This window comes from Rhinopithecus roxellana, chromosome 7, assembly GCF_007565055.1.
Source record: "Rhinopithecus roxellana isolate Shanxi Qingling chromosome 7, ASM756505v1, whole genome shotgun sequence".
Classification (NCBI taxonomy): domain Eukaryota; kingdom Metazoa; phylum Chordata; class Mammalia; order Primates; family Cercopithecidae; genus Rhinopithecus; species Rhinopithecus roxellana.
The window spans coordinates 19,633,021-19,654,070 of record NC_044555.1 but is presented as its reverse complement, the minus strand read 5'-3'; the positions used below and the strand labels follow the sequence as shown (position 1 = coordinate 19,654,070).

General features: G+C 41.6%; 1 protein-coding gene across 2 annotated transcripts in view; it reads left to right on the top strand.

Annotated features, from left to right (window-relative positions):
- The window catches only part of KLF8 (Kruppel like factor 8), a 55,405-nt gene extending 36,579 nt beyond the window's left edge, over nt 1-18,826 (top strand). For both annotated transcript variants that reach the window (XM_010385997.2, XM_030934549.1), the window contains one exon: nt 18,039-18,826. In XM_010385997.2, the coding sequence (XP_010384299.1) occupies nt 18,039-18,220 (182 nt within the window). In that variant the 3' untranslated portion in view covers nt 18,221-18,826. The remainder of the gene's footprint in view (nt 1-18,038) is intronic.
- The last annotated feature ends 2,224 nt before the right edge of the window (nt 18,827-21,050 follow it).

Sequence of the window (21,050 nt, the reverse complement as noted above, 5' to 3'; positions counted from 1 at the left end):
GGAGAACATGCGGTATTTGGTTTTCTGTTCTTGCAAAAGTTTGCTGAGAATGATGGTTTCCAGCTGCACCCATGTCCCTACAAAGGACACTAACTCATCTTTTTTTATGGCTGCATAGTATTCCATGGTGTATATGTGCCACATTTTCTTAATCCAGTCTGTCACTGATGGACATTTGGGTTGATTCCAAGTCTTTGCTGTTCTGAATAGTGCTGCAATAAACATACGTGTGCATGTGTCTTTACAGCAGCATGATTCATAATCCTTTGGGTATATACACAGTAATGCTATGGCTGGGTCATATGGTATTTCTAGTTCTAGATCCTTGAGGAATCGCCATACTGTTTTTCACAATGGTTGAACTAGTTTACAGTCCCACCAACAGTGTAAAAGTGTTCCTATTTCTCCACATCCTCCAGCACTCTTGTTTCCTGACTTTTGAATGATTGCCATTCTAACTGGTGTGAGATGGTATCTCATTGTGGTTTTGATTTGCATTTCTCTGATGGCCAGTGATGACAAGCATTTTTTCATGTGTCTGTGGGCTGTATGAATGTCTTCTTTTGAGAAATGTCTGTTCATATCCTTTGCCCATCTTTTGATGGGGTTCTTTGTTTTCTCTTGTAAATTTGTTTGAGTTCTTTGTAGGTTCTGGATATTAGCCCTTTGTCAGATGAGTAGATTGCAAAAATTTTCTCCCATTCTGTAGGTTGCCTGTTCACTCTGATGGTAGTTTCTTTTGCTGTGCAGAAGCTCTTTAGTTAAATTAGATCCCATTTGTCAATTTTGGCTTTTGTTGCCATTGCTTTTGGTGTTTTAGACATGAAGTGCTTGCCCATGCCTATGTCCTGAATGGTATTACCTAGGTTTTCTAGGGTTTTTATGGTTTTAGGTCTAACATTTAAGTCTCTAATACATCTTGAATTAACTTTCATATAAGGAGTAAGGAAAGGATCCAGTTTCAGCTTTCTACTTATGGCTAGCCAATTTTCCCAGCACCGTTTATGAAATAGGGAATCCTTTCCCCATTTCTTGCTTTTGTCAGATTTGTTAAAGATCAGATGGCTGTAGATGTGTGGTACTATTTCTGAGGGCTCTGTTCTGTTCCATTGGTCTGTATGTCTGTTTTGGTACCGGTACCATGCTGTTTTGGTTACTGTAGCCTTGTAGTGTAGTTTGAAGTCAGGTAGTGTGATGCATCCAGCTTTGTTCTTTTGACTTAGGATTGTCTTGGCAAAGCAGGCTCTTTTTTGGTTCCATATGAACTTTAAAGCAGTTTTTTCCAATTCTGTGAAAGAAGTCATTGGTAGCTTCATGGGGATGGCATTGAATCTATAAATTACCTTTTCACAATATTGATTCTTCCTATCCATGAGTATGGTATGTTCTTCCATTTGTTTGTGTCCTCTTTTATTTCACTGAGCAGTGGTTTGTAGTTCTCCTTGAAGAGGTCCTTTACATCCCCTGTAAGTTGGATTCCTAGGTATTTTATTCTCTTTGAAGCAATTGTGAATGGAAGTTCATTCATGATTTGGCTCTCTGTTTGTCTGTTACTGGTGTATAAGAATGCTTGTGATTTTTGCACATTAATTTTGTATCCTGAGATTTGCTGAAGTTGCTTATCAGCATAAGGAGATTTTGGGCTGAGACGATGGGGTTTTCTAAATATACAATCATGTCATCTGCAAACAGGGACAATTTGACTTCTTCTTTTCCTAACTGAATACCCTTGATTTCTTTCTCTTGCCTGATTGCCCTAGCCAGAACTTCCAAGACTATGTTGAATAGGAGTGGTGAGAGAGGGCATCCCTGTCTTGTGCCAGTTTTCAAAGGGAATGCTTCCAGTTTTTGCCCATTCAGTATGATATTGGCTGTGGGTTTGTCATAAATAGCTCTTATTATTTTGAGATATGTTCCATCAATACCGAATTTATTGAGAGTTTTTAGCATGAAGGGCTGTTGAATTTTGTCAAAGGCCTTTTCTGCATCTATTGAGATAATCATGTGGTTCTTGTCTTTGGTCTTTGGTTCTGTTTATGTGCTGGATTACGTTTATTGATTTGCGTATGTTGAACCAGCCTTACATCCCAGGGATGAAGCCCACTTGATCATGAAGGATAAGCTTTTTGATGTGCTGCTGGATTCAGTTTGCCTGCATTTTATTTAAGATTTTTGCATCGATGTTCATCAGGGATATTGGTCTAAAATTCTCTTTTTTTGTTGTGTTTCTGTCAGGCTTTTGTATCAGGATGATGTTGGCCTCATAAAGTGAGTTAGGGAGGATTCCCTCTTTTTCTATTGATTGGAATAGTTTCAGAAGGAAAAGTACTAGCTCCTCCTTGTACCTCTGGTAGAATTTGGCTGTGAATCCGTCTGGTCCTGGACTTTTTTTGGTTGGTAGGCTATTAATTATTGCCTCAATTTCAGAGCCTGCTATTGGTCTATTAAGGCATTCGACTTATTCCTGGTTTAGTCTTGGGAGAGTGTAAGTGTCCAGGAAATTATCCGTTTCTTCTATGTTTTCTAGTTTATTTGCATAGAGGTGTTTATAGTATTCTCTGATGGTAGTTTGTATTTCTGTGGGGTCGGTGGTCATAACCCCTTTATCATTTTTTATTGCGTCTATTTGATTCTTCTCTCTTTTTTTCTTTATTAGTCTTGCTAGCGGTCTATCAATTTTGTTGATCTTTTCAAAACACCAGCTCCCGGATTCATTGATTTTTTGGAGGGTCTTTTGTGTCTCTATCTCCTTCAGTTCTGCTCTGATCTTAGTTATTTCTTGCCTTCTACTAGCTTTTGAATGTGTTTGCTCTTGCTTCTCTAGTTCTTTCAATTGTGATGTTAGGGTGTCAATTTTAGATCTTTCCTGCTTTCTCTTGTGGGCATTTAGTGCTATAAATTTCCCTCTACACACTGCTTTAAATATGTCCCAGAGATTCTTGTACGTTGTGTCTATGTTCTCATTGATTTCAAAGAACATCTTTACTTCTGCCTGAATTTCGTTATTTACCCAGTAGTCATTTAGGAGCAGGTTGTTCAGTTTCCATGTATTTGTGCAGTTTTGAGTGAGTTTCTTAATCCTGAGTTCTAATTTGATTGCACTGTGGTCTGAGAGTCAGTTTGTTGTGAATTCTGTTTTTTTACACTTGCTGAGGAATGTTTTACTTCCAATCATGTGATCAATTTTAGAATAAGTGCAATGTGATGTTGAGAAGAATGTATATTCTGTTGATTTGGGGTGGACAGTTTTGTTTATGTCTTTTAAGTACGCTAGGTCCAGAGCTGAATTCAAGTCCTGGATATCCTTGGTAATTTTCTGTCTCATTGATCTGTCTAATATTGACAGTGGGGTGTTAAAGTCTCCCACTATTAACAGAGGGGGAGATGCGCTCTGGTATTTTGAATTTCCAGCTTTTCTGCACTGCCTTTTCCCCATCTTTGTGGTTTTATCTGCCTTTGGTCTTTGATGACGGTGACAAATTGATGGGGTTTTGGTGTGGGTGTCCTTTCTGTTTGTTAGTTTTCCTTCTAACAGTCAGGACCCTCAGCTGTAGGTCTGTTGGAGATTGCTTGAGGTTCACTCCAGACGCTGTTTGCCTGGGTATCAGCAGCAGAGGTTGCAGAAGATAGAATATTGCTGAACAGTGAGTGTTGCTGTCTGATTCTTGCTCTGGAAGCTTCGTCTCAGGGGTGTACCCTGCTGTGTGAGGTGTGAGGTGTCGGTCTGCAACTAGTGGAGGATGTCTCCCAGTTAGGTAGGCTACTCAGGGGTCAGGGACCCACTTGAGCAGGCAGTCTGTCTGTTCTCAGATCTCAACTTCCGTGCTGGGAGATCCACTGCTCTCTTCAAAACTGTCAGCCAGGGGCATTTACCTCTGTCGAGGTTTCTGCTGCTTTTTGTTTAACTATGCCCTGTCCCCAGGGATGCAGTCTACAGAGACAGGCAGGCACCCTTGAGCTGCGGTGGCCTCCACCCAGTTTGAGCTTCCCTTCCCGGTGGCTATGTTTACCTACTTAAGCCTCAGCAATGGCGGGCGCCCCTCCCCCAGCCTAGCTACTGCCTTGCAGTTAGATCTCAGACTGCTGTTCTAGCAAGGAGGGAGGCTCCGTGGGCGTGGGACCCTCCCGTCCAGGTGTGGGATATCATTTCCTGGTGTGCCGTTTGCTAAGACCCTTGGTAAAGCACAGTATTAGGGTGGGAGTTACCTGATTTTCTAGGTGTTGTGTGTCTCAGTTTCCCTTGGCTAGGAAAAGGGATTCCCTTATCCCTTTTGCTTCCCAGGTGAGGCGATGGCTCGCCCTGCTTCGGTTCTTGCTGGTAGGGCTGCACCAACTGACCAGCACAGATTGTCTGGCACTCCCCAGTGAGATGAACCTGGTACCTCAGTTGAAAATGCAGAAATCACCCGTTCTCTGTGTCACTCGCGCTGGGAGCTGGAGGCTGGAGCTGCTCCTGTTCGTCCATCTTGCTCCAGGAAACTGTTTTTTATTCTTTTGTCTCCTCTCTATGCATTTTCAAATAGGCTGTCTTCAAACTCACCAATTTTTTTCTTCTCTTTACTCTGTGTAATTGTTTCAATCTCTTTGTTAAATTTATCTTATGGGATTCTGAATCCCTTCTCTGTATTATCTTGAATTTCTTTGAGTTTCCTCAAAACATATTTTGAATTCTCTTTCTGAATGGTCACATATCTCTCCAGGATTGGTCCCTGGTGCCTTATGTGGTTCATTTGGTTTGGTCATGTTTTCCTGGATCGTCTTGATGCTTGTAGATGCTCATTAGTGTCTGGGCATTGAAGAGTTAGGTATTTATTGTAGTCTTCACAGTCTGGGTTGGTTTGTATCCATCCTTCTCAGGAAGTCTTTCCACATATTCAAAGGGATTGGGTGTTGTGATCTAAGCCATCTCTGCACTGGGGGGCACCCCAAGCCCAGAAACCCTATGGTTGTCACAGACTTGGGGAGGTTCCACTTTAATGTTCTTGAATAAGATCCAGAAGAATTTTCTGGACTACCAAGCAGAGACTCTTGTTCTTTTCTTTTACTTTATCCCAGACAAACAGTCTCTCTCTGTTCTGAGCCACCTAGACCTGAGGGTGGGTTGACACAAGCATCCCTGTGACCACCACCACTGAGTCTGTGCTGGGTCAGGCCTTAAACTAATACAGCACTGGACTTCAGCCAAGACCTGCTGTAACCACCACCTGGCTACTGCCAGTGTTCACTCAAAGTCCTGTGTCGCTACAGTCACCTGTTGGTGAAGCCAGTCGTACCTATGTCTTTTCCTTCAGCACAGTGAGTTCCCCTAGGCCCTTGGTAGGTCCAGAGATGCCATCTGGAAGCCAGAAACTCGAGTCAAAAACCTTAGAAGTCCATCTGGTGTTCTATTGTACTGTGACTGAACTGGTACTTAAGCCATGAGACATAGTTCTTCCCAGTATTCCCTTCATTTTCCACAGTCAGAGGAGCCTCACCCCTTGGCCACCAGTACCATAGGCATACAGGGAGTACTGCCAGGCTACTGCTGATGATCCCGTAAGGCCCAAGGCCTCTTTATTCAGCTTATCATGAATGCTGCTTGACCTGGGACTCACGCTTGAGGGCAATGGGCTCCCCTCTGGCCCTGGGTAGATCCAGAAATGCCATGCAAGAGCATGATCCTGGAACTGGCCAATGTCATGCCTGTGCTCTATCCCTCTGTGGCCAATTGGTATCTAAGGCACAAGACAAAGTCCTCTTTACTTTTCTTTCCACCTTTCTTAGCTGGAGTGTCTCCCCATAGCCATTACAGCTTGGGAATGTGCTGAGTCTCATCTGAAGCCAGCACGTCTCAGAGTCTCATCCTAGGCCCATGATGTACTACCTGAGTTTTGCTACTGGTTATTCAGGGACCAAGGGCTCTTTAGTCAGTAGATGATGGGTCCTGCCAGAACTGGCTTCTTCCCTTCAAGGCAACAGCTTCCCTTGTGGCCCAGGGTGTGTCTAGAAATGTCATCCATGAGCTAGGTCCTGGAAAAGGGCATCACGACTCTGAATGATGCCCTATCTTACTGTGGTTAAGCTTGTATCCAAGATGCAAGACAAAGTCCTTTTTACTCTGCCCTCACCTCTCCTCAAGTGGAAGGAAGGAGTCTCTTTTGAAACTGTGAGCTGTGCAGCCTAGGGTTGGGGAAGGGGTGGTGCAACCGCTGTATTATCTGATCCAGCTGATATCTTAATATGTCATATGCTCCCCGCAAGTCCACTGGCTCAGCCCAGTTCATCACTAGGACTCACCTAAGACTTGAAGTCCTTGTGGCCTGTACTGCCTTTCAAGTTAATTCAAGGCCCCAGAGCACTTTATCTCATAGTCGTGAGTCTTCCAAGAATTCAAGTTCTGATTTCTGGGATGGGTGATTCCCCTCTGGCTCTGTCTGTTTTAAATATTTCTTCCATGGGTGGGAGTCAGCAGAGTTCAGCCTAGTTTTGCTTTCTGCTGTGACAAGGCAGCACTGAATTTAATGCAATGTCTCGCAAGTGCTATACTGTCCCTGTCTGAAGCACACAGATTCTCTCTCCACATCGTGTAGTCACTGCAGAGGGATGGGTGAGGGGTGGTGTTGGTGATCCAAGACTCTTTCCTACCCTCTTTCAATGCTTCTTTTAACAATATGAAGTAAAACCAGGTACTGTGAGTGGTCATCTCATTTTTCGTTCTTATGAAGGTCCTTTTTTGTGTAGATAGTTGTGAAATTGGTTTTCTTTTTGGGGCATGATTGGTGGAGCATTCTATTTGGCCCCCTTGCTCTGCCCCGCTTCTCCATTTATTTTTCAATTGTTTAAGTTTAAGGGGTACAAGTGCAGTTTTGTTACATGGATGTGATATATAGTGATGAAGTCCGAACTTTTAGTGTAACTAAGGAAGTTTTTTAAAGTAGAGGAATAACAATCAATATGGGAAGGAACAAGCTGTGTAAAAAGTGTGGCAAAAGACTATTCTTGGCTAGGCAGAGTACGAAACTAGTGAGATGGGAATAAGCTTGCCTTGTTCTAATAACTGATACTAATTCAGCTTGGCTAGGACATATTGAGCACAGCGGTGGGTGGAGAAAGCATTGAGGTGCAAGAGTGGAAGGGGGAAGATCAGTTAAGAGGATAAAGAAGCAATCCAGGCAAAAAATGATGACAGCCCAACTAGTATGTTGCCAGCGGAGATGGAGAGATGATTGAGGGGATGTTGGTGACTCTAAGGTTTCTGTTTTGGGTGACTGGGTGAATGGAGGTGCCATTTATAGAGCTAGAGAATTTGCCAATAGTTACACAGGTAGTAAATGAATAAAGCCCCATAGGATTAGACCTTTGTACCTAACCTAGGTATACTTTTCTCTATTGCTAGTATTCCACAGGTTCCCTGGGACTGAGGCAGCTACAGAAATGCGTGATTCATTGCCCTCTAAAGATTGTGATTCATTGTTAAGGGTCCTAGAGAGTGCTGTCTCTGTCTTTGGTAGATATTTTTCCAGCAGAGAGCCATGAGACTCTTGCTTATCTGCAAGCACCAGGCATGTAATGCAGCACCTCATCTCCCCTGAGTTTGAATCATACAAAGCAGGAAACATAGATATAACAGTTCTCATTAAACATACTGTGTTCATACTGTCAAATCCCAATATATTTATAATGGCATCACCCATTTCCCCAGGCTCCAAATGTGTCATTGATTCTTACCATTATCTCTTTTTTTTTCCCCTCAAGTCACAGTCTCACTCTGTTTCCAATGCTGGAGTGCAGTAGCACAATCTCGACTCACTGCAGCCTTGCTCTCCCAGGCTCAGGTAGTTCTCCCACCTCAACCTCTGGAGTAGCTGGGACTATAAGCACATGCCATCACACCTGGCTAATTCTGATTATTTTTATTTTTTATTTTTTGTAGAGACAAGGTCTCACTATGTTGCCCAGGTTGGTCTCAAACTACTGGACTCAAGTTATCCTCCCACCTCAGCTTCCCAAAGTGGGTGGGATTATAGGCATGAGCCATTAATATTCTCTTATCTCTCGAGTTATTTCTTTCTAAAGTTCTATTATTTCTTTTTTTATTATTATTATACTTTAAGTTCTAGGGTACATGTGCATAACGTGCAGGTTTGTTACATATGTATACGTATGCCATGTTGGTGTGCTGCACCCATCAACTCGTCAGCACCCATCAATTCATCATTTATATCATGTATAACTCCCCAGTGCAATCCCACCCTCCTCCCCCCACCCATGATAGGCCCCAGTGTGTGACGTTCCCCTTCCCGAGTCCAAGTGATCTCATTGTTCAGTTCCCACCTATGAGTGAGAACATGCGGTGTTTGGTTTTCTCTTCTTGTGATAGTTTGCTAAGAATGATGGTTTCCAGCTGCATCCATGTCCCTACAAAGGACGCAAACTCATCCTTTTTTATGGCTGCATACTATTCCATGGTGTATATGTGCCACATTTTCTTAATCCAGTCTGTCACAGATGGACATTTGGGTTGATTCCAAGTCTTTGCTATTGTAAATAGTGCCACAATAAACATACGTGTGCATATGTCTTTGTAGTAGAATAATTTATAATCCTTTGGGTATATACCCAGTAGTGGGATGGCTGGGTCATATGGTACATCTAGTTCTAGATCCTTGAGAAATTGCCATACTGTTTTCCATAATGGTTGAACTAGTTTACAATCCCACCAACAGTGTAAAAGTGTTCCTATTTCTCCACATCCTCTCCAACAACTGTTGTTTCCTGACTTCTTAATGATTGCCATTCTAACTAGTGTGAGATGGTATCTCATTGTGGTTTTGATTTGCATTTCTCTGATGGCGAGTGACGATGAGCATTTTTTCATGTGTCTGTTGGCTGTACGAATGTCTTCTTTTGAGAAATGTCTGTTCATATCCTATGCCCACTTTTTGATGGGGTTGTTTGTTTTTTTCTTGTATATTTGTTTGAGTTCTTTGTAGATTCTGGATATTAGCCCTTTGTCAGATGAGTAGGTTGCAAAAATTTTCTCCCATTCTGTAGGTTGCCTGTTCACTCTGATGGTAGTTTCTTTTGCTGTGCAAAAGCTCTTTAGTTTAATTAGATCCCACTTGTCAATTTTGGCTTTTGCTGCCGTTGCTTTTGGTGTTTTAGACATGAAGTCCTTGCCCATGCCTATGTCCTGAATGGTACTACCTAGATTTTCTTCTAGGGTTTTTATGGTATTAGGTCTAACATTTAAGTCTCTAATCCATCTTGAATTAATCTTCGTATAAGGGGTAAGGAAAGGATCCAGATTCAGCTTTCTACTTATGGCTAGCCAATTTTCCCAGCACCATTTATTAAATAGGGAATCCTTTCCCCATTTCTTGTTTCTCTCAGGTTTGTCAAAGATCAGATGGTTGTAGATGTGTGGTATTATTTCTGAGGACTCTGTTCTGTTCCATTGGTCTATATCTCTGTTTTGGTACCAGTACCATGCTGTTTTGGTTACTGTAGCCTTGTAGTATAGTTTGAAGTCAGGTAGCGTGACGCCTCCAGCTTTGTCCTTTTGACTTAGGATTGTCTTGGCAATGCGGGCTCTTTTTTGGTTCCATATGAACTTCAAAGCAGTTTTTTCCAATTCTGTGAAGAAACTCATTGGTAGCTTGATGGGGACGGCATTGAATCTATAAGTAACCTTGGGCAGTATGGCCATTTTCACGATATTGATTCTTCCTGTCCATGAGCATGATATGTTCTTCCATTTGTTTGTGTCCTCTTTGATTTCACTGAGCAGTGGTTTGTAGTTCTCCTTGAAGAGGTCCTTTACATCCCTTGTAAGCTGGATTCCTAGGTATTTTATTCTCTTTGAAGCAATTGTGAATGGAAGTTCATTCATGATTTGGCTCTCTGCTTATCTGTTACTAGTGTATAAGAAAGCTTGTGATTTTTGCACATTAATTTTGTATCCTGAGACTTTGCTGAAGTTGCTTATCAGCTTAAGGAGATTTTGGGCTGAGACAATGGGGTTTTCTAAATATACAATCATGTCATCTGCAAACAGGGACAATTTGACTTCTTCTTTTCCTAACTGGATACCCTTGATTTCTTTCTCTTGCCTGATTGCCCTAGCCAGAACTTCCAAGACTATGTTGAATAGGAGTGGTGAGAGAGGGCATCCCTGTCTTGTGCCAGTTTTCAAAGGGAATTTTTCCAGTTGTTGCCCGGAATATCATTCAGAATAATATCATTCAGAATGATATTAGCTGTGGGTTTGTCATAAATAGCTCTTATTATTTTGAGGTACGTTCCATCAATACCGAATTTATTGAGCGTTTTTAGCATGAAGGGCTGTTGAATTTTGTCAAAAGCCTTTTCTGCATCTATTGAGATAATCATGTGGTTCTTGTCTTTGGTTCTGTTTATATGCTGGATGACGTTTATTGATTTGCGAATGTTGAACCAGCCTTGCATCCCAGGGATGAAGCCCACTTGATCATGTTGGATAAGCTTTTTGATGTGCTGCTGAATCCGGTTTGCCAGTATTTTATTGAGAATTTTTGCATCAATGTTCATCAGGGATATTGGTCTAAAAAAATTCTGTTTTTTTGTTGTGTCTCTGCCAGGCTTTGGTATCAGGATGATGTTGGCCTCATAAAATGAGTTAGGGAGGATTCCCTCTTTTTCTATTGATTGGAATAGTTTCAGAAGGAATGGTACCAGCTCCTCCTTGTACCTCTGGTAGAATTCAGCTGTGAATCCATCTGGTCCTGGAGTTTTTTTGGTGGGTAGGCTATTAATTGTTGCCTCAATTTCATAGCCTGCTATTGGTCTATTCAGGGATTCAACTTCTTCCTGGTTTAGTCTTGGGAGAGTGTAAGTGTCCAGGAAATTATCCATTTCTTCTAGATTTTCTAGTTGATTTGCGTAAAGGCGTTTATAGTATTCTCTGATGGTTGTTTGTATTTCTGTGGGGTCGGTGGTGATATCCCCTTTATCACTTTTTATTGCGTCTATTTGATTCCTCTCTCTTTTCTTCTTTATTAGTCTTGCTAGTGGTCGGTCAATTTTGTTGATCTTTTCAAAAAACCAGCTCCTGGATTCATTGATTTTTTGGAGGGTTTTTTGTGTCTCTATCTCCTTCAGTTCTGCTCTGATCTTAGTTATTTCTTGCCTTCTGCTAGCTTTTGAATGTGTTTGCTCTTGCCTCTCTAGTTCTTTTAATTGTGATGTTAGAATGTCAATTTTAGATCTTTCCTGCTTTCTCTTGTGGGCATTTAGTGCTATAAATTTCCCTCTACACACTGCTTTAAATGTGTCCCAGAGATTCTGGTATGTTGTATCTTTGTTCTCATTGGTTTCAAAGAACATCTTTATTTCCGCTTTCATTTTGTTATGTACCCAGTAGTCATTCAGGAGCAGGTTGTTCAGTTTCCATGTAGTTGAGCGGTTTTGATTGAGTTTCTTAGTCCTGAGTTCTAGTTTGATTGCACTGTGGTCTGAGAGACAGTTTGTTATAATTTCTGTTCTTTTACATTTGCTGAGGAGTGCTTTACTTCCAATTATGTGGTCAATGTTGGAATAAGTGCGATGTGGTGCTGAGAAGAATGTATATTCTGTTGATTTGGGGTGGAGAGTTCTATAGATGTCTATTAGGTCCGCTTGGTGCAGAGATGAGTTCAATTCCTGGATATCCTTGTTAACTTTCTGTCTCGTTGATCTGTCTAATGTTGACAGCGGAGTTTTGAAGTCTCCCATTATTATTGTATGGGAGTCTAAGTCTCTTTTAAGTCTCTGAGGACTTGCTTTATGAATCTTGGTGCTCCTGTATTCGGTGCATATATATTTAGGATAGTTAGCTCTTCCTGTTGAATTGGTCCCTTTACCATTATGTAATGGCCTTCTTTGTCTCTTTTGATCTTTTATGGTTTAAAGTCTGTTTTATCAGAGACTAGGATTGCAACACCTGCTTTTTTTTTGTTCTCCATTTGCTTGGTAGATCTTCCTCCATCCCTTTATTTTGAGCCTATGTATGTCTCTGCATGTGAGATGGGTCTCCTGAATACAGCAGACTGATGGGTCTTGACTCTTTATCCAGTTTGCCAGTCTGTGTCTTTTAATTGGAGCATTTAGTCCATTTACATTTAAGGTTAATATTGTTATGTGTGAACTTGATCCTGTCATTATGATATTAACTGTTTATTTTGCTCGTTAGTAGATGCAGTTTCTTCCTAGCCTTGATGGTCTTTACATTTTGGCATGTTTTTGCAATGGCTGGTACCGATTGTTCCTTTCCATGTTTAGGGCTTCCTTCAGGGTCTCTTGTAAGGCAGGCCTGGTGGTGACAAAATCTCTAAGCATTTGCTTATCTGTAAAGGATTTTATTTCTCCTTCACTTATGAAACTTAGTTTGGCTGGATATGAAATTCTGGGTTGAAAATTCTTTTCTTTAAGAACGTTGAATATTGGCCCCCACTCTCTTCTGGCTTGTAGAGTTTCTGCCGAGAGATCTGCTGTTAGTCTGATGGGCTTCCCTTTGTGGGTAACCCGACCTTTCTCTCTGGCTGCCCTTAAGATTTTTTCCTTCATTTCAACTTTGGTGAATCTGGCAATTATGTGTCTTGGAGTTGCTCTTCTGGAGGAGTATCTTTGTGGTGTTCTCTGTATTTCCTGAATTTGAATGTTGGCCTGCCCTACTAGGTTGGGGAAGTTCTCCTGGATGATATCCTGAAGAGTGTTTTCCAACTTGGTTCCATTTTCCCCCTCACTTTCAGGCACCCCAATCAGACGTAGATTTGGTCTTTTTACATAATCCCATACTTCTTGCAGGCTCTGTTCATTTCTTTTTCTTCTTTTTTCTTTTGGTTTCTCTTCTCGCTTCATTTCATTCATTTGATCCTCAATCGCTGATACTCTTTCTTCCAGTTGATCGAGTCGGTTACTGAAGCTTGTGCATTTGTCACGTATTTCTCGTGTCATGGTTTTCATCTCTGTCATTTCGTTTATGATCTTCTCTGCATTAATTAGTCTAGCTGTCAATTCTTCCACTCTTTTTTCAAGATTTTTAGTTTCTTTGCACTGGGTACGTAATTCCTCCTTTAGCTCTGAGAAGTTTGATGGACTGAAGCCTTCTTCTCTCATCTCATCAAAGTCATTCTCTGACCAGCTTTGATCCGTTGCTGGCGATGGGCTGCGCTCCTTTGCAGGGGGAGATGCGCTCTTATTTTTTGAATTTCCAGCTTTTCTGCCCTGCTTCTTCCCCATCTTTGTGGTTTTATCTGTCTCTGGTCTTTGATGATGGTGACGTACTGATGGGGTTTTGGTATAGGTGTCCTTCCTGTTTGATAGTTTTCCTTCTGACAGTCAGAAGGACTGTCTGTTGGTCTGTTGGAGATTGCTTGAGGTCCACTCCAGACCCTGTTTGCCTGGGTATCAGCAGCAGAGGTTGCCGAAGTTAGAATATTGCTGAACAGCGAGTGTACCTGTCTGATTCTTCCTTTGGAAGTTTCCTCTCAGGGGTGTACTCCACCCTGTGAGGTGTGGGGTGTCAGACTGCCCCTAGTGGGGGATGTCTCCCAGCTAGGCTACTCAGGGGTCAGGGACCCACCTGAGCAGGCAGTCTGTCCGTTCTCAGATCTCAACCTCCGCGTTGGGAGATCCACGGCTCTCCCCAAAGCTGTCAGACAGAGTCGTTCGTGTCTGCACCGGCCCCCGCTGCTTCCCCTGTTGGTCTTCAGCTGTGCGCTGTCCCCAGAGGTGGAGACTACAGAGACAGGCTGGCTTCCTTGAGCTGCTCTGAGCTCCACCCAGTTCCAGCTTCCCAGAGGCTTTGTTTACCTACTTAAGCCTCAGCAATGGCGGGCGCCCCTCCCCCAGCCTCGCTGCTGCCTTGCGGATAGATCGCCGCAGACTGCTGTGTTAGCAGTGAGGGAGGCTCCGTGGGCGTGGGACCCTCCCGGCCAGGTGTGGGATGTATTCTCCTGTGTGCCTGTCTGCTTAAAGCGCAGTATTGGGGTGGGAGTTATCCGATTTTCCAGGTGTTGTGTGTCTCAGTTCCCCTGGCTAGGAAAACGGATCCCCTTCCCCCTTGGCTTCCAGGTGAGGCGATGCCTCGCCCTGCTTCAGCTCTCGCTGGTCAGGCTGCAGCAGCTGACCAGCACCGATTGTCCGGCACTCCCCAGTGAGATGACCCCAGTATCTCAGTTGAAAATGCAGAAATCACCGGTCTTCTGTGTCACTCGCGCTGGGAGTTGGAGACTGGAGCTGTTCCTATTCGGCCATCTTGCTCCGCCCCCAGTTCTATTATTTCTTTCTAATTTTGAACAGGCTTTTTATTCATAATGGCTAAGGTTATGTATTGTGAAATTAGTGTCGTGATTTGACTTCTCAGTCTGCTACTTACTGCTGAAAGTTGCTTCACACCTCTTTACCTCCATTTCCCTATCTTGGAATATTAATAGTGTAAAATACTTAAAATTGTATCCAGCATATAGTGAATACTCAGTAAATGCTAGGTTTTATTAATGTTTTTCTTTCAATTCCAATCTGTCACCTCCTTAGGTTTTATTCTTATATTTATTATTGATTCCTTCATCAATTCAATGAAAAACCAATTTGAGCTTTATATGCCAGACAAATAGATTACCCCAGTAGGCTCCTAGTCATTGTAGTTCACCTTACACAGCATGGGTAAATAATTTTAATGTACAACTTTGACCGAGTCATTCTTGAGTTAAACAGACTTTTAGTCTGTTTTATTATTTTAAAGTTCTCTATTGTCAATGCATCCCCATTATTGCTCACACCTAGGACAGACTGCTCTCTCACACACCCCTTTGGGTATATCATTGCCTTTTATGCTTAAGTCCAAATTCTCTTTTAAAAAATAATCTCAAATTTTTCATCTGTGTTTTATAATAAGGATCATCTCATAAGACTCTTGTAAGGATGCTCCATGCTCCAAGATGGCTGACCCTATGTGTACCATTCACTGCACTGCCTTCCAAGACCTTGCCACCAGCTGCCTGGGTTGCTTTCTTCATCTAAAACCTACCCATGCCTCCATATTTGTGCCTTCACAGTAACCCAGAGGTTATTAACTAGCCTTGGAACTGATATCACACTTATTTATTTTTTTGAGATAGAGTCTTGCTCTGTCACCCAGGCTGGAATGCAGTAGTGCAATCTCAGCTCACTGCAACCTCTGCCTCCCGGGTTCATACCTCAGCCTCCCAAGTAGCTGGGACTATAGGCGCGCACCACCACACCCAGCTAATTTTTGTGTTCTCAGTAGAGACAGGGTTTTACTATGTTGGCCAGACTGGTCTCAAACTCCTGACCTCAAATGATCCACGTGTTTCAGCCTTCCAAAGTGCTAGGATTACAGGCATGAGCCACCGCACCTGGCATATCACACTTACTATCTTTGTCATATAGTTAATATATATGCTTTATATTATGAATTCTTTTTCTGCATATATACTTTGTTCTTTAATTCAAATGATAAGTTGATGGAGATTACAAGTTGTGTTGTATGATGTTCATTGGCACAAACAGGAGCTTGTTCAATGATAATACAAGGGTAAATGCTTTTGAAATAGGAAAATGGGCCTCACTGCTGAATTCCTTTACAATAATTTGTGTGTTCTAGAAATGAGCTCTGATCACCACAGGGTGTCACTGATTTACAAGTCAAATTTTCCTCAATTGGTTGAGGTGTAGATAAGAATTCTCAGAAGACATTCTTGAGAGATCACAATAAAATGTATAGATAGCAATGCAGCCGTTGGGAGGTGTGGAGATGCTGTAAAATCACATAGAACTAAAAGTGAAAATTTCATTTACACACTTTAAACATCCCCCGAAATCCTATTCTTCCCTCTGTTAACAATTTGTTGTATAGCCTTCCAGATCTTTCCTCTTGAGAGAAAGAGAGAGAGAGAGAGAGAGAGGACAGGCACAAGATTTTAAAAACATAAATGAGATCCTACTCTCCATGAGCATGTGTGTGTGTGTGTTTGTTCAGTATCTTTTTTGATTTGATAACATTTCATTGGCCATCTTTTTGTCTCATTACATCCAGCTTTATCTCATTCTTCTTAGCAGCTAATGCAGCTATTTCTGAATATTGAAATGATCAGCAATTGATGTGTTTAATCTTTGAAATGTTTGCCTGGGTATAGTCCAAAGCTGTGATTCAGACTGGATTTCATTCTGTTGCTCATTATATGAACACTATACAGTTAATTAGCAAACACTTGGGAGAGTTGGTAGGTGGTGTGTAGTAAGTTGGAAAACAGTTTATGCAAGCCAGATTGCCACCAGAATTTAGAACACCATAAAATTAAATGCCCTAGGTAATTTACAGGGAGAAAAGGGGAAAAGACCGAGAGAAAGAGACTGTTAGAAAGAATACCAATACATTTTTGTGTCTGCATTATTGCTTGTTTCTGATTATAAAATAATACATGCTCGTTGTAGAAGATGGGAAACAGAAAAATATATTAAGAAGAAAGCAAACATTACCCTAATCGTACAACCCAGACTTATCCACAGTTAATATTTATTGTTGCTCATATAGCTTATTTCCTTTTTAAAAGTTTTTATTATAAGATAAAACATTATGATTTTAAAGCATTTAAAACAGTACAAAAGGGTATAAAGTAAAAATGAAAAGTCCTCTTCCCACTATCCCTGGTCCTCACTTTCCACAAAGTCATTCACTGTTAACAGTTTCTCTCATTCTGTACATTTAAGTGTATTGATACTGGCTTTATTATGAGTATACAAATGTATTGTGTGTGATCTATATACCATAATGCGGTCATACTATGCTAATTTTTTATACTACTTTTTTTTCCATTTAGCTTTCTATCTTGAGCATACATATCCTGTATATAATTCAAATACAACCCAAAGATTCTGGGCATGGAGCTATTTCAAAAACTTTGGCCTAACACTGCTCACCATGCCATTACATGCACTTGAGTTTCTAGCCTTACACAGAAGACCTGTAGCCTTTGCTGAGGGCCCTTTCTAGTGAATCACACATTCATCCTGTGTATATATGGCTCTATTTTACTTTATTTATTTATTTATTTATTTATTTATTTATTTATTTATTATTGAGACGCAGTCTCACTCTCTCCCAGGCTGGAGTGCAGTGGCACGATCTCGGCTCACTGCAAGCTCTGCCTCCTGAGTTCACGCCATTCTCTGCCTTAGCCTCCTGAGTAGCTGGTACTACAGGCACCAGCCACCACACCCAGCTTATTTTTTGTATTTTTAGTAGAGACAGGGTTTCACCGTGTTAGCCAGGATGGTCTCGGTATCTTGATCTTGTGATCCACCCGTCTCGGCCTCCCAAAGTGCTGGGATTACAGGCATGAGCCACTGCACCCGGCCATATGGCTCTATTTTAGACTGTTTGGTAGAAGATATTAGAGGAACAGATATTTTAAAGTGCCAAAGACCTGAGTTTAGATCCCAGTTGCATTGGTTGCTAGCTATCTTTTAAAAAGAAAATGTTTTGAACAACTTTGTAATATATTTTTATCCTTTAGAAATGAGAAAACAGAGACCAAGCCAGGGAGAAGTGATTATGTAAGATCACACAGCTAGTTTATAGTAGAGCCGGATCACACAAAGACCTGTTTGAACAAGAGGCTATGTGCTTCCCACTCTAACATCTTGGCCTTTCTTTAGAACTCCTGTAGGTAACAATGTATTGTATTATTGAAAATCAATGAGAGAGTAGATTTCAAGTGTTCTTACCACAACAAAAGATAAGTATATGGGTAATATGTATGTTAATTAACTCGACTTAGCCATTCCACATTGTATATACATCTCAAAACATCATGTTGTACATTTATACAGTGCTTCTCAATCAATTAATTAACTTAAAAGATTTACTAGCATATGCCTTCAAGGTTATTGCCTAACCTTTTCACTTGACACAAGTTATGTATCTATTATCTTTCTAGTATCCAATCCCCCTCTCTCTGATTCTCTCTCCTTTTTTTTTTTTTTTTTTTTTTTTTTTTTTTGTCACATTCCCTTTTTAGGAGAGAAGCCTTATAAATGCACCTGGGATGGCTGCTCCTGGAAATTTGCTCGCTCAGATGAGCTTACTCGCCATTTCCGCAAGCACACAGGCATCAAGCCTTTCCGGTGCACAGACTGCAACCGCAGCTTTTCTCGTTCTGACCACCTGTCCCTGCATCGCCGTCGCCATGACACCATGTGAGCTGCACGGGTCACACTAGAGAAGCTGCGCTGGTATCTTTCCTGTTCGTGTGCTGAGGTTGGGACAATTTTTTCCTCTTTGACTTCAGCTTGCATCTGCAATGGGGTTGAAGCAGCCCACTGAGCCAAGTTGAGGAGACTGGAGGAAAAGAGAGCTGGTCTCCCGGAGGGGGCTCCTCATATACTACCTTCACTTCTCCACTGTCCAGACCCGTTTTTTTCAACCTCCATGTGGGTTGAATTCCAGTGTGGCACCCATGGCTGCCTTCCCATCCCCCCTGCTCTGAAATAGGACATTTTTCCTACAGTAACAAAACAGGAATCAAACTCAAGGCTGTGAACAAACATACGCTGCTTTTTTCTTTCCAATTTTTCTCTTGTTTTCTAGAACTCTCATCCATATGTTTTTTTAAGTACCTAAGAGTGGTTTGATAGTGTCCTAAATGACTTTTTTAACTTCCTAAATGGAAAGAGCATAACAATGTAGTTGATTGGTAAGATTTACAGGGATTTGGTTTCTGAGTATGAGGCACATTCCCAGTGAATAAGCTGAGTCCCATACCACACTCAAAAGGTTTTAATAAATCTAATCCTATTTCTTCTTAAAGTTTGGTTTTCAGACAGTGCTGGTGCTTCTGCTTCTTAAGTTCATCAAGGGAATGAGGAGTTCTTGTCCTTCTCCTCCTCTTTTTCTTCTCTTCCACTTTCTCCTTCAGGATTAAAGATTTTGCTGCACAATTATTATTTGTTAGGTTAAAGTTGGACAAATATTCAAAGCACACATAGACATATCAGTAAGGAGAAAAATGTTCCAGGAGAGTAGGTTGGGCAGAGGAACAAACAGACCTAGGATGATCCTGAGAACAAATAGGGGAGTTCATTTATTTGGATAGGATATCAAAAGTGCTGTTAATCACAAACCTCATTCAAATGGCAGGCTGTTGAGACAGTGTCTTGAGGGGCTGGCTGTACTGTTTATTTTTTTGTTTACACAAAGAAATAATTGAGTATATTGCATGATGAGAAATCACGCACTAGGGACATGTTATACAGAAGTGAGGGGTTGGAAGAACAGAATGTTGTTCACTCCATGGAATTATTGGCATTCACTCCTGTGTTTCAAATGAAACATAAGATGCTTTTCATGAAAACTGACATACAAAAAGCAATTTGATGTTCTGCAACTGCTATGAAAACCTAAGCCATTTGTTTTAGCTATTATAGCAGGTTGCATAATATACTCATTTGGCTGCCCAATCAGATTGTTTTATAATATTACCTGGGGCACAAAATCCTCTGTTCCTGGCCCTGGACCATAGATCTACCTCCACATGGCATATTTCCTTTCCTGGGGTCAGGGGTGGGGAAGGGGGCTTTGCATCACTTGAATTTGGACTCAGCCTCTCTTTTAAAGATTGTCTTTATATTGAACACCTTTTTCTTTTCAACCCTGCATGAATACTTTAGGTTACTATTTCCTGAGGCTGTCCATTCTCACTAAATTGTAGAATTCTAGCACCAAGAAGGGATCCCGTTAACCATCTAGTCCTGCCCATTCCTCATATTTTACAGATGAGACAAATACGGGTCAGATTTTTTCTCTAGATGCTTCCTTGAGCCCTTATACACCTGCATGCTTATTCTCCTAGGGATCACAGAATTTTATTTATTTATTTTTTGAGAGACAGTTTTACTCTGTCACCCAGGCTGGAGTGCAGTGGCATAATCTCTGCTTACTGCAACCTCCGCCTTCCATGTTCAAGTGATTCTCCTGCCTCAGCCTCCCAAATAGCTTGGATTACAGGTGCGTGCCACCACACCTGGCTAAGTTTTGTATTATTAGTAGAGATGGGGTTTCACCATGTTGGCCAGGCTAGTCTCAAACTCCTGACCTCAAGTGATCTGCCTGCCTCGGCCTCCCAAAGTGCTGGGATTACAGGAGTGAGCCACCACGCCTGGCCAGGATCACATTATTAAACCAAATTAAAGTTTATGTGATTGGTTTCAATATTTGTCTAATTTTATATGTTATTCTTCAGAAAAACTTTAGAACTCAAAAATCATTTACAGCTGATTAAATAGCAAGTAAAGTGTACTTGTGGTCATTGCCATATAACATCAGGCACATACTTCTAACACTTCTATAATGTCTAGTTGTTTTTTTTTTTTTTTTTGAGAGGGAGTCTCACTCTGTCGCCCAAGCTGGAGTGCAGTGGCCGGATCTCAGCTCACTGCAAGCTCTGCCTCCCGGGTTTATGCCATTCTCCTGCCTCAGCCTCCCGAGTAGCTGGGACTACAGGCGCCCGCCACCTCTCCTGGCTAGTTTTTTTTGTTTTTCTTGTTTTTTTTGTATTTTTTAGTAGAGACGGGGTTTCACCGTGTTAGCCAGGATGGTCTCGACTTCCTGACCTCGTGATCTGCCCGTCTCGGCCTCCCAAAGTGCTGGGATTATAGGCTTGAGCCACCGCACCCGGCCTAATGTCTAGATTTTATTTACCTCATTTTAACTTGCAGTGTCTGTCTAGATCATGAACTCTCTATAAATCCAAGGACTGCCTGTAGTTTTCAAAATGACGTGTGGGTTTTTACTGTTATCATTGTTATTTCGATCAGGGCTTTTTCCTGACTTTGGGTATACAAGTTCCAAACTTGCATAATAATTGCTAACACACTAGGCGATATCTGGGGCCAGTCTGTTAAAGGGGACCTCTGATGTAGCTGTAAGACAGATTGGTAAAGATGAACTAACTTAAGTTTAAGCTTATAATTCAGTAGTTGATGCAATATTTCACGGTACAGCCCAAGCTTACTCATTTTCTTCAAAATTTGGA